This window comes from Engystomops pustulosus, chromosome 7 (genome assembly GCF_040894005.1).
Source record: "Engystomops pustulosus chromosome 7, aEngPut4.maternal, whole genome shotgun sequence".
NCBI lineage: Eukaryota > Metazoa > Chordata > Amphibia > Anura > Leptodactylidae > Engystomops > Engystomops pustulosus.
In genome coordinates, this window is record NC_092417.1 from 171,058,341 (window position 1) to 171,075,952 (window position 17,612).

The window sequence follows — 17,612 nt, forward strand, 5'->3', positions numbered from 1 at the left end:
ATTCCTGTACATAGGGGGCAGTATTATAGTAGTTATATTCTTGTACATAGGGGGTGGTATTATAGTAGTTATATTCTTGTACATAGGGGGCAGTATTATAGTAGTTATATTCCTGTACATAGGGGGCAGTATTATAGTAGTTATATTCTTGTACATAGGGGGCAGTATTATAGTAGTTATATTCTTGTACATAGGGGGCAGTATTATAGTAGTTATATTCTTGTACATAGGGGGCAGTATTATATTAGTTATATTCTTGTACATAGGGGGCAGTATTATAGTAGTTATATTCCTGTACATAGGGGGCAGTATTATAGTAGTTATATTCTTGTACATAGGGGGCAGTATTATAGTAGTTATATTCCTGTACATAGGGGCAGTATTATAGTAGTTTTATTCCTGTATATAGGGGGCAGTATTATAGTAGTTATATTCTTGTACATAGGGGGCAGTATTATAGTAGTTATATTCTTGTACATAGGGGGCAGTATTATAGTAGTTATATTCTTGTACATAGGGGGCAGTATTATAGTAGTTATATTCTTGTACATAGGGGGCAGTATTATAGTAGTTATATTCCTGTACATAGGGGGCAGTGTTATAGTAGTTATATTCTTGTACATAGGGGGCAGTATTATAGTAGTTATATTCTTGTACATAGGGGGCAGTATTATAGTAGTTATATTCTTGTACATAGGGGGCAGTATTATAGTAGTTATATTCTTGTACATAGGGGGCAGTATTATAGTAGTTATATTCTTGTACATAGGGGGCAGTATTATAGTAGTTATATTCTTGTACATAGGGGGCAGTATTATAGTAGTTATATTCTTGTACATAGGGGGCAGTATTATAGTAGTTATATTCTTGTACATAGGGGGCAGTATTATAGAAGTTATATTCTTGTACATAGGGGGCAGTATTATAGTAGTTATATACTTGTACATAGGGGAAGTATTATAGTAGTTATATTCTTGTAAATAGGGGGCAGTATTATAGTAGTTATATTCTTGTACATAGGGGGCAGTATTATAGTAGTTATATTCTTGTACATAGGGGGCAGTATTATAGCAGTAATATTCTTGTACATAGGGGCAGTATTATAGTAGTTATATTCTTGTACATAGGGGGCAGTATTATAGTAGTTATATTCTTGTACTTAGGGGCAGTATTATAGTAGTTATATTCTTGTACATAGGGGGCAGTATTATAGTAGTTATATTCCTGTACATAGGGGCAGTATTATAGTAGTTATATTCTTGTACATAGGGGGCAGTATTATAGTAGTTATATTCTTGTACATAGGGGGCAGTATTATAGTAGTTATATTCTTGTACATAGGGGGCAGTATTATAGTAGTTATATTCTTGTACATAGGGGCAGTATTATAGTAGTTATATTCTTGTACTTGGGGACAGTATTATAGTAGTTATATTCTTGTACATAGAGGGCAGTATTATAGAAGTTATATTCTTGTACATAGGGGGTAGTAATATAGTAGTTATATTCTTGTACATAGGGGGCAGTATTATAGTAGTTATATTCCTGTACATAGGGGCAGTATTATAGTAGTTATATTCTTGTACATAGGGGGCAGTATTATAGTAGTTATATTCTTGTACATAGGGGGCAGTATTATAGTAGTTATATTCTTGTACTTAGGGGCAGTATTATAGTAGTAATATTCTGTTACATAGGGGGCAGTATTATAGTAGTTATATTCCTGTACATAGGGGCAGGGGTGTACCAAGCCTGTCTGCTGCCTGAGGCGAGCCATAGAGAGACGCCCCCCCCCCCCGCGCCATATATGTGATATATCAGGGAGTGTCAGGACCAGATCCATCATATTGGTTTGGTGTAAAAATAAAGCAATACAAAATGCATACAGTGTACCGCCATGTAGTATAAAATGCATACAGCATGCCGCATAGTATAAAATGCATGCACCATACTGCCATGTAGTATATAATGCACACAGCGTATCACCATGTAATATAAAATGCATGCAGCGTACCGCCATGTAGTATAAAATGCATCGAGCGTGCCACCAAGTAGTATAAAATAGATACAGAATACCACCATGTAGTACAAATGCTGCATATACATACAGCATATATACACATTAACAAACAGTAGATACAGCATATACACACACAAACATATATAAACACATACATATAAATATATTACATATATATACACATATTACATATATACACACATATTAAACACACACACACATATATATATATATATATATATATATATATATATATATAATATACATATTATATATATATACATATTACACAAATATATACACATATTACATATATACACATATATATATATATATATATATATATATATATATATATACATATTACATAATTACATATATACACACATATTACACACATATATATATATACACATATTACACACATATATATATATATATATATATACACACATATTACATATATATATATATACACATATTACACATATATATACACATATTACACACACATATATATATATATATATATATATATATACACACCCACACACACATATTACACATATATATATACAATATATATACACACACACCCATATTACACATATATATACACACATATTACACATATATATGTACACACACACATATATATATATATATATATATATATATATATATACACACATTACATAATTACATATATACACACATATTACACATATATATATATATACACACATATTACATATATACATATTACATAATTACATATATTCACACATATTATACATATATATATACACATATTACACATATATATACACATATTACACATATTACATATACATATACACATATTACATATACACATATTACAGATATATATATATATACACATATTACATATATATACACATATATATATAAAGATAAAGTAACCTTACCTGTTCTTGGAAAGTTCGGGGCCTTGTCCTGCAGCGGCGGTGGCGCGGTGGGGGAGCCGGGAGCAGGTAGAACCAGAGCCGGGAGCGGGAAAGAGCCTGGAGCTTGAGCGGGAACGGGGGAGCAGGTAGCAGAGAGCCGGGGGGGGGGGGGGGGGGAGGAGCGTGAGCGGGGGTTCAGACTGGATGGAGGGGGAGCCGGTAGCGGAGAGCCGAGAGCCTGGAGGGGGCGGAGAGCGGAAAGGGAGCCTGAAGCTTGAGCGGGGGCGGGGGAAGCAGGGAGCCGAGAGCCTGGAGGGGGGGAGTCATAAGCGGAGCAGGGGTTGAGAAGGGAACGGAGGGGCATTCGGGAGCGGAGGTATGGGCGGGAGCGAAAGTATGGGGGAGTGGGGGGCGGCAGCACATTGGGAGCATGGTGCCAGACAGAGCACAGGAAAGTGTTGCCGGCCGGCAGGATTTTGATGCAGGGGGGCGGAAGCTCGGTGCCGGCAGCGTCAGGGAGCAAGGTGGACTGATGGAGGGCTGCAACGCGGTCCCGTACCGGCCCGGGAGCTCAGTGCCGGCCAGTGCCGCCCGCTCGCTAAGCGGGAAGCGCGCCGCCTGAGGCGAGATGCTCAACTCGCCTCATGGCAGGTGCGCCCCTGCATAGGGGGCAGTATTATAGTAGTTATATTCCTGTACATAGGGGCAGTATTATAGTAGTTATATTCTTGTACATAGGGGGCAGTATTATAGTAGTTATATTCTTGTACATAGGCGCAGTATTATAGTAGTTATATTCTTGTACATAGGGGCAGCATTATAGTAGTTATATTCTTGTACATAGAGGGCAGTATTATAGTAGTTATATTCTTGTACATAGGGGGTAGTAATATAGTAGTTATATTCTTGTACATAGGGGGCAGTATTATAGTAGTTATATTCTTGTACATAGGGGGCAGTATTATAGTAGTTATATTCTTGTACATAGGGGCAGTATTATAGTAGTTATATTCTTGTACTTAGGGACAGTATTATAGTAGTTATATTCTTGTACATAGAGGGCAGTATTATAGTAGTTATATTCTTGTACATAGGGGCAGTATTATAGTAGTTACATTCTTGTACATAGGGGGTAGTAATATAGTAGTTATATTCTTGTACATAGGGGGCAGTATTATAGTAGTTATATTCTTGTACGTAGGGGCAGTATTATAGTAGTTATATTCTTGTACATAGGGGGCAGTATTATAGTAGTTATATTCTTGTACATAGGGGGTAGTAATATAGTAGTTATATTCTTGTACATAGGGGGTAGTAATATAGTAGTTATATTCTTGTACATAGGGGGCAGTATTATAGTAGTTTTATTCTTGTACATAGGGGGCAGTATTATAGTATATTATATTTTTGTACATAGGGGGCAGTATTATAGTAGTTATATTCCTGTACATAGGGGGCAGTATTATATTAGTTGTATTCTTGTACATAGTGGGCAGTATTATAGTAGTTATATTCTTGTACATAGTGGGCAGTATTATAGTAGTTATATTCCTGTGCATAGGGGGCAGTATTATAGTAGTTATATTCCTATACATAGGGGGCAGTATTATAGTATATTCCTGTATATAGGGGACAGTATTATAGTAGTTATATTCTTGTACATAGGGGACAGTATTATAGTAGTTATATTCTTGTACATAGGGGACAGTATTATAGTAGTTATATTCTTGTACATAGGGGGCAGTATTATAGTAGTTATATTCGTGTACATAGGGGGCAGTATTATAGTAGTTATATTCTTGTACATAGGGAGCAGTATTATAGTAGTTATATTCTTGCACATAGGGGTCAGTATAATAGTAGTTATACTCCTGTACATAGGGGACATTATTATAGTAGTTATATTCTTGTACATAGGGGGCAGTATTATAGTAGTTATATACCTGTACATAGGGGGCAGTATTATAGTAGTTATATTCCTGTACATAGGGGGCAGTATTATAGTAGTTATATTCTTCTCCATAGGGGGCAGTAATATAGTAGTTATATTCTTGCACATAGGGGTCAGTATAATAGTAGTTATACTCCTGTACATAGGGGACATTATTATAGTAGTTATATTCTTGTACATATGGGGCAGTATTAAAGTAGTTATATTCTTGTACATAGGGGGAAGTATTATAGTAGTAATATTCTTGTACATAGGGGGCAGTATTATAGTAGTTATATTCTTGTACATAGGGGGCAGTATTATAGTAGTTATATTCCTGTACATAGGGGGCAGTATTATAGTAGTTATATTCTTGTACATAGCGGGCAGTATTATAGTAGTTATATTCTTGTACATAGGGGGCAGTATTATAGTAGTTATATTCCTGTACATAGGGGGCAGTATTATAGTAGTTATATTCTTGTACATAGGGGGCAGTATTATAGTAGTTATATTCCTGTACATAGGAGGCAGTATTATAGTAGTTATATTCTTGTACATAGGGGGCAGTATTATAGTAGTTATATTCTTGTACATAGGGGCAGTATTATAGTAGTTATATTCTTGTACATAGGAGGCAGTATTATAGTAGTAATATTCTTGTACATAGGGGGCAGTATTATAGTAGTTATATTCTTGTACATAGGGGGCAGTATTATAGTAGTTATATTCTTGTACATAGGAGGCAGTATTATAGTAGTTATATTCTTGTACATAGGGGGCAGTATTATAGTAGTTATATTCTTGTACATAGGGGGCAGTATTATACTAGTTATATTCTTGTACATAGGGGGCAGTATTATAGTAGTTATATTCTTGTACATAGGGGGCAGTATTATAGTAGTTATATTCCTATACATAGGGGGCAGTATTATAGTAGTTATATTCCTGTACATAGGGGGCAGTATTATAGTAGTTATATTCCTGTACATAGGGGGCAGTATTATAGTAGTTATATTCTTGTACATAGGGGCAGTATTATAGTAGTTATATTCCTGTACATAGGGGGCAGTATTATAGTAGTTATATTCCTGTACATAGGGGGCAGTATTATAGTAGTTATATTCTTGTACATAGGGGCAGTATTATAGTAGTTATATTCCTGTACATAGGGGGCAGTGTTATAGTAGTTATATTCTTGTACATAGGGGGCAGTATTATAGTAGTTATATTCCTGTACATAGGGGCAGTATTATAGTAGTTATATTCTTGTACATAGGGGGCAGTATTATAGTACTTATATTCCTGTACATAGGGGGCAGTATTATAGTAGTTATATTCTTGTACATAGGGGGCAGTATTATAGTAGTTATATTCTTGTACATAGGGGGCAGTATTATAGTAGTTATATTCTTGTACATAGGGGGCAGTATTATAGTCGTTATATTCTTGTACATAGGGGGCAGTATTATAGTAGTTATATTCTTGTACATAGGGGGCAGTATTATAGTAGTTATATTCTTGTACATAGGGGGCAGTATTATAGTCGTTATATTCTTGTACATAGGGGGCAGTATTATAGTAGTTATATTCTTGTACATAGGGGGCAGTATTATAGTAGTTATATTCTTGTACATAGGGGGCAGTATTATAGTAGTTATATTCTTGTAAATAGGGAGCAGTATTATAGTAGTTATATTCTTGTACATAGGGGGCAGTATTATAGTAGTTATATTCCTGTACATAGGGGGCAGTATTATAGTAGTTATATTCTTGTACATAGGGGGCAGTATTATAGTAGTTATACTCCTGTACATAGGGGCAGTTGTATTCTTGTATATAGGGAGCTCTGTTGCTCTTGGTGTCTAGTCCGGTAGAGCCAGGTCCACATTATGAGTAAATGAAGGGGAGACATTAATTAATCAGGACTGGCGGGTTTATTACTCTATTAGGCGTCCGGTCTATTGCGCTGCAGGCTCAGTGTTAAATACTTTCCAGCTAATCCCATTCAGCCAATTCACTTGGAAGAAAAAGTAAAGTATAAAAGTCGTTCCTTCTCTGATTTCACAACAGCGGTGAAGCAAGGATCCCCCAGAGCTTAGGAGAAGTGAACCTGACAGGATGGCTGCAGGATGACATCATGTGTTTTCCTCTCACTCTCACATCCTGCATTAAACCACATGCGCGGCCATCAGCGAGACAAGATTGTGCGGGAACAGCGGCAGGGGAGCGATTTGCCTGATATTTGAGAGCCGGCTGTGGGCACCTCTGTTTCGAGATATTTTACACTATGTCAACACAATTTTCTCTCACCACATGGAAAGCCAATTATTCTCCTGGAATCTTCGCCTCGCGGTCTCCGTTATCAGACTTTAGTTGAATTTTTTTCTTACATTCTTTTTATTTAACCAAATGTTTGCAAATAACGAGAAGAACTCATTAGCAAAACTTTCTTTTTACTGAAGTTATGTTAAATCTCACATACATTCTGTAGGGGCTCCTAGACAGATTCAGGAGCACTTTGAAGCCCCTGCGGATGCTGAGATATCAGTCCCAGTATCTGACCATTATAATCCTCTGCGCTGTCAGAGAGGAGGTGCTGGAGCAGAAGAGGGGGCATGTGTTATGATAATCTTATCAGTGTCAGATAAGATTACCATAAAACACACCCCCTCTTCCTCTCCAGCACCTCCTCTCTGACAGTGGAGAGGATTATAATGGTCAGATACCGGGACTAATATTTCAGCAACCGTGGGGGCTAGAAAGAAAATTCTAAGTACCCCAGAATCTGTGTAGCAGCCCCTACAGTATAGCGTGTGTGAGGTGGTAAAAGGTGCTCTTTGGCAATACAGCCTGCGGATCCAATTCTCTTTAACTGTCTGTACCTTTGGATCTGTAGATCACAGAACCATGTGCTTTTTGAAAGATGAAATTCTCATCTTTAAAAGGACACCAGAAGCATGGTTTTAGCTAGTATATAGCCTAAGATAGGGACTATCTGAACTTCTCCCACTCCAACTTCTAAAAGTTACTCATCATAGGCAAAAAGTGACTCTTCTCTGCTCATTGTCACAGGTCTTTGGAGGAGATTTTTTTTTATTGATGAGGTTTTGCATAAAAAAGGGAATTCTAGAAAGGACATTTCATTCCCTAGATGATGGATGTCTCAGATGGAGACATTAGAGTCCTCACTCGTGTAAAGGGGCTAATGCTATATGGGCCTTAACTCTCTCTCTCTCATGCAGTCGCCACATCTTCATTGTATAACTGTGCAACTTTATTTATACATTTATATTGTATCTACAGGACCTGCCCACAAAGAGGATACCGTACCGTGCCAATGCCCCGTCTGGGTCCTTCTTTGCCAGAGACAATACTGCCAACTTCCTCTCCTGGTGCAGGGGCATCGGTGTTGGGGAGACGTGTTTGTTTGAGTCAGAAGGTTTAGGTAAGGAAAATCCACTGATTAATTACATAAAAATGTGTGCCATCTCATTGGAAGAAGCGGACGTGTTTTTAAGGTGTTTATTAATATTAAAGAATAATGTTTTAAAGGGAACCTGTCAACACAATTTTCACAAATATAGCTAGAGACAGGTTCCCTCAGTCCTATCGACTAACTGACACCCTGCTTTTAGCTAAAAATGGTTTCTCTCAGATCCCCATATAATCAACTTTATGATTTTACCTGATATCCACGGTTGCCTATTGCTAATCGAGGTGGGCTTGGCTTCCTCGGGCTGACCTCATCGCAGGTCCTTTATCCTTTTGACATTAGCAAACTGTACCCTATGCATATATATATATCTGATCAATGAAATCACAGCAAACCTGCATGGAGGCATGGAGAGCTGTAAAAGTCCATGGAGGCTGCTGTGATTTTATTGATCAAATGTATGTATGGTGTACAGTTTGCTAATGTTAGGAGGATAAAGGACCTGCGATGATGTCACCCTGGTCACATTACATTATTGCTGAATGCTGGAAAAGGGATGAGCTGCTGGATTCAGCCCGAGGAGGTTAAAGAACCTGTGATGATGTCATCCCGTGGAGGCCAAGCCCACCTCAAAATGCTATAGATATCCCTACATACCAGGTAAGTTATAAAGTTGAATACATGGGGATCTGAGGGTAACAATTTTTAACTTAAAGCAGGGTGTTACTAGGGCTCTATGGGAACCTGTCACTAAAGGAATTTGTGAAAAATGTGGTGACAGGTTCCCTCTAAGGACTCAGCTACGACTGTAAGCCAAAGGCAATGTCGATCATGGGAGTAAAAAATTTAGGGTGGTCTTAAGATCTGACCTGTGGATCTGTGTCGTGATGGTCTATAGATCAGACCCTGGATCTTTCTTCTGATAGTCCATAGATCTGATCCAGGACCTATCTCGTGATTGTCTATAGATTAGACCCTGGATCTTTCTTCTGATACTCCGTAGATCTGATCCAGGACCTATGTTGTGATGGTCCATAGATCTGATCCAGGACCTATGTTGTGATGGTCTATAGATCAGACCCTGGATCTTTCTTGTGATGGTCCATAGATCTGATCCAGGACCTATGTCGTGATGGTCTATAGATCAGACCCTGGATCTTTCTTCTGATAGTCCATAGATCTGATCCTGGACCTATGTTGTGATGGTCTATAGATTAGACCCGGGATCTTTCTTGTGATGGTCCATAGATCTGATCCAGGACCTATGTTGTGATGGTCTATAGATTAGACCCTGGATCTTTCTTGGGATGGTCCATAGAACTGATCTTGGACCCATGTTGTGATGGTCCATAGATCTGATCCTGGACCTATGTTGTGATGGTCTATAGATTAGACCCTGGATCTTTCTTGTGATAGTCCATAGATCTGATCTTGGACCTATGTTGTGATGGTCCATAGATCTGATGCAGGACCTATGTTGTGATGGTCCATAGATCTGATCCAGGACCTATGTTGTGATGGTCTATAGATTAGACCCTGGATCTTTCTTGTGATGGTCCATAGATCTGATCCAGGACCTATGTTGTGATGGTCTATAGATTAGACCCTGGATCTTTCTTGTGATGGTCCATAGATCTGATCTTGGACCTATGTTGTGATGGTCCAAAGATCTGATCCAGGACCTATGTTGTGATGGTCCATAGATCTGATCCAGGACCTATGTTGTGATGGTCTATAGATTAGACCCTGGATCTTTCTTGTGATGGTCCATAGATCTGATCTTGGACCTATGTTGTGATGGTCCATAGATCTGATCCAGGACCTATGTTGTGATGGTCTATAGATTAGACCCTGGATCTTTCTTGTGATGGTCCATAGAACTGATCTTGGACCCATGTTGTGATGGTTTATAGATCTGATCCTGGATCTTTGCTCTGCTGCTCTGAGAATGTGACCTGTGGAGATGTTCTGCTGATGGTTTATAGCTCTCACCCTGGATATATGTTCTGCCTACATATCTCACCTGAGGAACTATGTTTTGTTTGTCTATAGACCTGACCTGTAGTTCTACGTTCTGGAAGCTTATAAATTTGTACTGTGGATCTAGGTTCTAGTTGTGGTCTTTAGGTCAGACCTGTGGATTTATGTAGTGGTGGCATGTGCATCTGATCCTGGATCTTTCCGCTGTTGGTCTACAGATCTAATGTGTCCATCTATGTTCTAGTGGTCCAAAGATCTGAATTGTGTAGCTATATGCTAGTGATCTATAGCTTCGATCCTAGATGTGTGTCTTGGTGGTCTACAGAATATGTTTTGTGATCTGCACTGTAGATCTAACTCCATTTCTTTTTGTTGGGTTATAGATATGACATTTTGACGTGCATTGGTGTGGTCTATGGACATGGCCCCCAATCTATGTACCGTTGGTCAACAGATTTGACCTGTGGATCTGTGTTGTGTTGAGCTGTCTTCTAGTTGACCTTTGGATCTACGTGGTGGTGGTCTATACATCTGACCTACAGATCTATGTTATGGTCATCTATAGATCTGAACTTTGGATCCATGTTCTGGTGGTCCATAGATTTCACTTGAGGATCTATGTTCTAGTGGTCTATAGATCTGACCTTGAATTTGTGTTCCAGCAGTCTACATATCTGACATGTGCCGTGGAGCTCTGTTTGGGTTTTGGTGGTCTGTGGATTTCCCATGTGGATCTTTATTGTGGTAAACTATGGATCTGCCCCTGGATCTACCTTCTGGTGGTCTATAGATCTGACCTATGGAGCTATGTCCTGCTGGTCTATAGATCTGACCTATGGAGCTATGTCCTGCTGGTCTATAGATCTGACCTATGGAGCTATGTTCTGCTGGTCTATAGATCTGACTTATGGAGCTATGTTCTGCTGGTCTATAGATCTGACTTATGGAGCTATGTTCTTCTGGTCTATAGATCTGACCTATGGAGCTATGTTCTAGTGGTGTATAGATCTGACCTATGGAGCTATGTTCTGCTGGTCTATATATCTGACCTTTCAAACTATGTTCTAGTGGTGTATAGATATCACCTATGGAGCTATGTTCTGCTGGTCTATAGATCTGACCTATGGAGCTATGTCCTGCTGGTCTATAGATCTGACCCATGGAGCTATGTTCTGCTGGTCTATAGATCTGACCTATGGAGCTATGTTCTTCTGGTCTATAGATCTGACCTATGGAGCTATGTTCTAGTGGTGTATAGATCTGACCTATGGAGCTATGTTCTGCTGGTCTATATATCTGACCTTTCAAACTATGTTCTAGTGGTGTATAGATATGACCTATGGAGCTATGTTGTGCTGGTCTATAGATCTGACCTTTCGAACTATGTTCTAGTGGTCTATAGATATGACCTATGGAGCTTTGTTCTGCTGGTCTATAGATACGACCTATGGAGCTATGTTCTGCTGGTCTATAGATCTGACCTATGGAGCTATGTTCTGCTGGTCGATATATCTGTAGAGGTCTTCAGCAGTTGGGTTGCAAGCTTTGACCTTTCCTGCAACATAATAATCTGTTCCCCTTCTTCCCACAAGATCTTTCCTACAAAGCTTTCATTCTACATTATTATAAAACCATCCATTAGTCCAGAAAACCTGATCATTTGGCCTCCCTCCAGCCCCGGGGGCATCCAGCTTGGAAGTTTACTGTACATCTATTTTAGGTATCATTTTCTCTTCTTCTGAAGCGTCTTTATCTATCAGGTCTCATCACGTTATGAAGCACATGACGCCTTTCAGCCTGACACATAAAGACCTGATATTTTCATCAGAAGTCAGATAACAGGAGGCAGGATAAATGGGAGCAGTGTCTCGGGATGAAAAGGCTTCTATCCTTGCCTGGACTGACACCAGATCCCTCCGCGCTGCTTCTTCTTTGTGAAGGCGACTCCGGGTATCGCCTGGATGATCTTCTCCATTGTCAGAGGGCCTCCGATACAGTTGCGAGGGCTCTCCATGGAATAAGACTTCGCCCTCGTCTCCGTATCTTGTCAGGCCTGCTGACAGCTCCACTTTCATCTCCACGATGAGTACAGGATCCATTTACCGTCACTGTCACTAGCGACAAAGACTTTCCAGGTCTTAAAGAGTCATTACCATAAAATAAACTTTTCTGCTGGAATAAGACATCATATCTCATACCGGCTTCTACCCAACCCAATTCTCCATCGCCAGCCCCCTCCCTCTGTCCTAAAAAAATCATGTCTCGTTGCCGAAAACTGCTGGAAGTCTTGTCTTCTGCTTGGCTTCTGTGGTCCACAAGATGTGCACCAGTATGAACCACCAACCCATCCCATTTATAGTCAATGAAACCCCCAAAATCTCTACAGAAGAATGAATATCAGGGCGTAACAAGTACCAATGCAGTCTGATGATGGTTCCTGGGGAGAAGGGGCCTTTAGATACATACATGGCTCAACTGTGGTAAGAAGAGCAAGAGCAAAACATCTGATGTCCCATAGAACTGTGGACTCGTGTTCTCCAGATCTCACACCTGATGTGTTTACTGGTGGTCTATAGATCTGACCGGTGTAGTTATGGTGCGTTATGGTGGTGTACACAACTGACCTGATCTTCTTTGTTGTTATGGTCTATGGATCTGACCCTGGATCTTTCCACTGCTAGTCTACAGATCTGAATAGTGGATCTCAGCTCTGGTGGCCTGTATATGGCCTATATATCTGACCTGCAGATTTATGTTCTGATGGTCTAAAGATCTGACACATGGATTTATATTTTGGTGGTCTATAGATCCGACCTGTCAATCTATGTTCTGGTGGTCCATAGATCTAACCTGTGGATCTATGTTATGGTGGTCTATAGATCTTACCTGTTGATCTATGTTCAGGTGGTCTATAGATCTGACCTGTAGATTTACGTTCTGATGATCTATTGATCCGCCCTGTTGATCTATGATCTGGTAGTCTAAAGCTCTGACCTGTGAAGCTATGTTCTGGTGGTCTATAGATCTGACCTGTGGATCCGTGTTCTGGTGGTCTATAGATCTGACCTGTGGATCTGTGTTCTGGTGGTCTATAGATCTGACCTGTGGATCTGTGTTCTGGTGGTCTATAGATCTGACCTGTGAAGCTATGTTCTGGTGGTCTATAGATCTGACCTGTGGATCTGTGTTCTGGTGGTCTATAGATCTGACCTGTGAAGCTATGTTCTGGTGGTCTATAGATCTGACCTGTGGAGCTATGTTCTGGTGGTCTATAGATCTGACCTATGGAGCTATGTTCTGGTGGTCTATAGATCTGACCTGTGGATCTGTGTTCTGGTGGTCTATAGATCTGACCTGTGGATCTGTGTTCTGGTGGTCTATAGATCTGACCTGTGAAGCTATGTTCTGGTGGTCTATAGATCTGACCTGTGGATCTGTGTTCTGGTGGTCTATAGATCTGACCTGTGAAGCTATGTTCTGGTGGTCTATAGATCTGACCTGTGGAGCTATGTTCTGGTGGTCTATAGATCTGACCTATGGAGCTATGTTCTGGTGGTCTATAGATCTGACCTGTGGATCTGTGTTCTAGTGATCTATAGATCTGACCTGTGAAGCTATGTTCTGGTGGTCTATAGATCTGACCTGTGAAGCTATGTTCTGGTGGTCTATAGAGCTGACCTGTGAAGCTATGTTCTGGTGGTCTATAGATCTGACCTGTGAAGCTATGTTCTGGTGGTCTATAGATCTGACCTGTGAAGCTATGTTCTGGTGGTCTATAGATCTGACCTGTGGATCTGTGTTCTGGTGGTCTAAAGCTCTGACCTGTGGATCCGTGTTCTGGTGGTCTATAGATCTGACCAGTGGATCTATGTTCTGGTGGTCTATAGATCTGACCAGTGGATCTATGTTCTGGTGGTCTAAAGCTCTGACCTGTGAAGCTATGTTCTGGTGGTCTATAGATCTGACCAGTGGATCTATGTTCTAGTGGTCTATACATCTGACCAGTGGATCTATGTTCTGGTGGTCTATAGATCTGACCTGTGGATCTGTGTTCTAGTGGTCTATAGATCTAACCTGTGGATCTATGTTCTGGTGGTCTATAGATCTGACCTGTGGATCTATGTTCTGGTGGTCTATAGATCTGACCTGTGGATCTATGTTCTGGTGGTCTATAGATCTGACCTGTGGATCTGTGTTCTGGTGGTCTATAGATCTGACCTGTGGATCTGTCTTCTGGTGATCTATATATCCTAAAGACTTATCCATGTGGGTCTGTGTCAGAAACTGCCTCTTCTCTGCCATGTCTTTTAGCCTTGGTAAGAATGGTTTCTCACCTTAGTGGTGGCGTTCTCCTCGGCCTCAGTGGTGGCGTTCTCCTCGGCCTCAGTCTTGGCATTCGTCTCGGACTCAGTCGTGGCATTCGTCTCGGACTCAGTCGTGGCATTCGTCTCGGACTCAGTCGTGGCATTCGTCTCGGACTCAGTCGTGGCATTCGTCTCGGACTCAGTCGTGGCATTCGTCTCGGACTCAGTCGTGGCATTCGTCTCGGACTCAGTCGTGGCCTTGCACATGATAGGTGAAGGGGCCTGGCGTCGGACCAATCTGATTCTGATTACCTTCCTATAAATAGATCATCCTTAAAAGTATCCTAAAACGGCTTTATTTCACAACCACACACCTGTCATCACGTGACCACTCCCCAGTGCAGGTCATGTGACGTCCTGTGACGCGTTTCACAAAATGTGACATGATAAAAACCCACACAAGCAAATTGAATTACCAGAAACTTAATTTATTGTGCAAGAAAATGAGTTTGCTCTGCGGCTGACGGCGATCTATGGATCTGTCCGCGTGAAGAGTAATTTACTTGGACAAAACTAATTTTGTTATTTTGACGATCGATTCAGTGTAAATTATGTTCAATTACATAGACAACATAATTCATACACCGGGGCCGGGTTTCGTTTATTCACCTCCGAGCTGTCCGTCTGTCATATACAAATTATGGAGTCAAGTATTTATCAAAAAAAAAATTTTCCTTAAAGGAGAAAGCTCAAAATTTAATAACGTATTAATCCATTAACGCGGGAGCTATTAATCATCGGAAGCACGGTCCGCGGGTAGCTCGCTGCGCCAACAGGGCTCTAGACGGCGGCCTGGCTCGTCCACAAAATACATTATAAAATATTATAGCTTTCAGATGCTCCACGCTCCACAGGAAATCATTCCAAGATCTGGCCGGGAGCCCGAAACGCGTCTGTGCTGAAAGCAACTTACTCCTATATCATTCAGATGTAACTTTCTAATAAAGCGATCAAACATGCAGGACCCTGTTTGGACCACCAGATCTGGACCAACCCAGATCAGAAGCCACCTACACTAGGACTGCTTGGAAAAGTTGCAGTCTGGTGGTCCCCCAAACAGTCAAACATGCAGGACCCTGTGGTTTGGACCACCGGATCTGGACCAACCCAGATCAGAAGCCGCCTATACCAGGACTACTTAGACAAGTTGCAGTCTGGTGTCCAGCAAAATGATCAAACATGCAGAACCCTGCGTTTCCGACCACAGATTTAGACCTACCCTGGTCAAAAATGCAGGACCCTGTTTTTCCGACCACAGATCTAGACCCACCCTGGTCAGAAGCCCATACCAGGACTAATTGGACAGGTGGCAGTCTGATGACCCCCAAAATGATGAAAAATACAGGACCCTGAGTTTCGGACCACCGACTCTAGACCCACCCAGGTCAGAAGCCGCCAATACCAGGACAACTTGGACAGGTTGCAGTCTGGTGGACCTATCCTAATCCCAATAAGGTGGTTAAATGGTGACTATCCACAAGGTCACATAGATATATATAGTAGTATAATCTCAGTGGAAACCATTGTGATAGACTGTGGCTTGTGGCCCCAGTGTGGCCCCAGTTTGGCTTAGGTCTACGTAGTCCGGTGCCTATTACAATGGTTTCCACTGAGATGAATGCATTGAGTGTGACATGTCCTCTGTCCTTAAAGTGAGGCGCTCTCTGCTCTCAGCTCCAGCTCATCGATGGAGGTCCCACATAAAGGACTGGCCACTGTTAACCCTGAATATCCTAACCCCCTTCATCTCCATTATTGGGCACAGTCCACCAAATGCCAGCCATCCAGTTGTCCCATGATTTTGGGTATGTGGTTGGGGATAAGTATCCAATCACAGGGGGTCTGTTCTCATCCCCTGTCCACTCCATTCACTTCTATGTGACTGTCCCTCCGAGCCGATCCTCTAGGGACAGGGGTTTACATTATAGGATTACGTGACTGTATAATACTATACATTATTACAGTCTATTATAACATTATCATATATTACGACAGACTATTGTGACCTTGTGTGATTACAAGATACAGGCAGTCCCCGGGTTACATACAAGATTGAGTTTGTATGTAAGTCGGAACCGTATACTTTATTATTGTAACTGTGATAACTGTGAAAGCTGTTTATTGTAGCCCAGGGCTAAAGTACAGTAAATTACCAAAATCCAGAGGTCCGTTTATAACTAGGGGTCGTATGTAAGTCAGGTGTTCTTAAGTCAGGACAGAACTGTATTCCATGTTACCTTTAAGTCTATTATACATTATTACATATGATGACGACATGTTATGATTACGGTTACATTATTATATAATATTACAGAATATTGTGACACATTATTGCAGTTATTTTCTTGCATTACTGTAACACTATATATACAGTATACATATATATATATTGCACATTATAGCAGCTGACTGTCTATTATTATATTATGATAGTATTATATATTATAACAGTATTATATGTTGTATTAATACAGCACATTATTATATGCGTACACATTAGACTATGAATTGTATTATTACAGTATATTACATTACAGTACATACATCATATTGCACCTGTAGCAGTCTGTTACCTATCACTGTACACGATTATGTATTAGACTATTACAGTATAGAAAATCTGGCCTAGCAATATATTACACATCACTGCGTATCATTACATGGCACAACAGTAGAGTATTAGTTGTCTTATTGCAGTATTTGATTACATTACTATTACAGTACAGGCAGTCGCCGGGTTACATACAAGATAGGGACTGTAGGTTTGTTCTTAAGTTGAATTTGTATGTAAGTCGGAACTGTATATTTTATCATTGTAACCCCAGCCAGAACTTTTTTGGTCTCTGTGACAATTGGATTTTAAAAATGTTGTATTGTCATAAGAATCAGGATTAACACTAAAGCTTCATTACAGACGCCTGTGATAACTGTTACATCTGATCATTGTAGCCTA

General features: G+C 40.3%; 1 protein-coding gene across 2 annotated transcripts in view; it reads left to right on the forward strand.

The window, feature by feature from the left end:
• Window positions 1-17,612, forward strand: part of GAS2 (growth arrest specific 2) — an 82,080-nt gene that overhangs the window by 33,304 nt on the left and 31,164 nt on the right. For both annotated transcript variants that reach the window (XM_072118948.1, XM_072118949.1), the window contains exon 4: window positions 8,186-8,327. In XM_072118948.1, coding sequence (XP_071975049.1) covers window positions 8,186-8,327 — 142 coding nt within the window. The remainder of the gene's footprint in view (window positions 1-8,185; window positions 8,328-17,612) is intronic.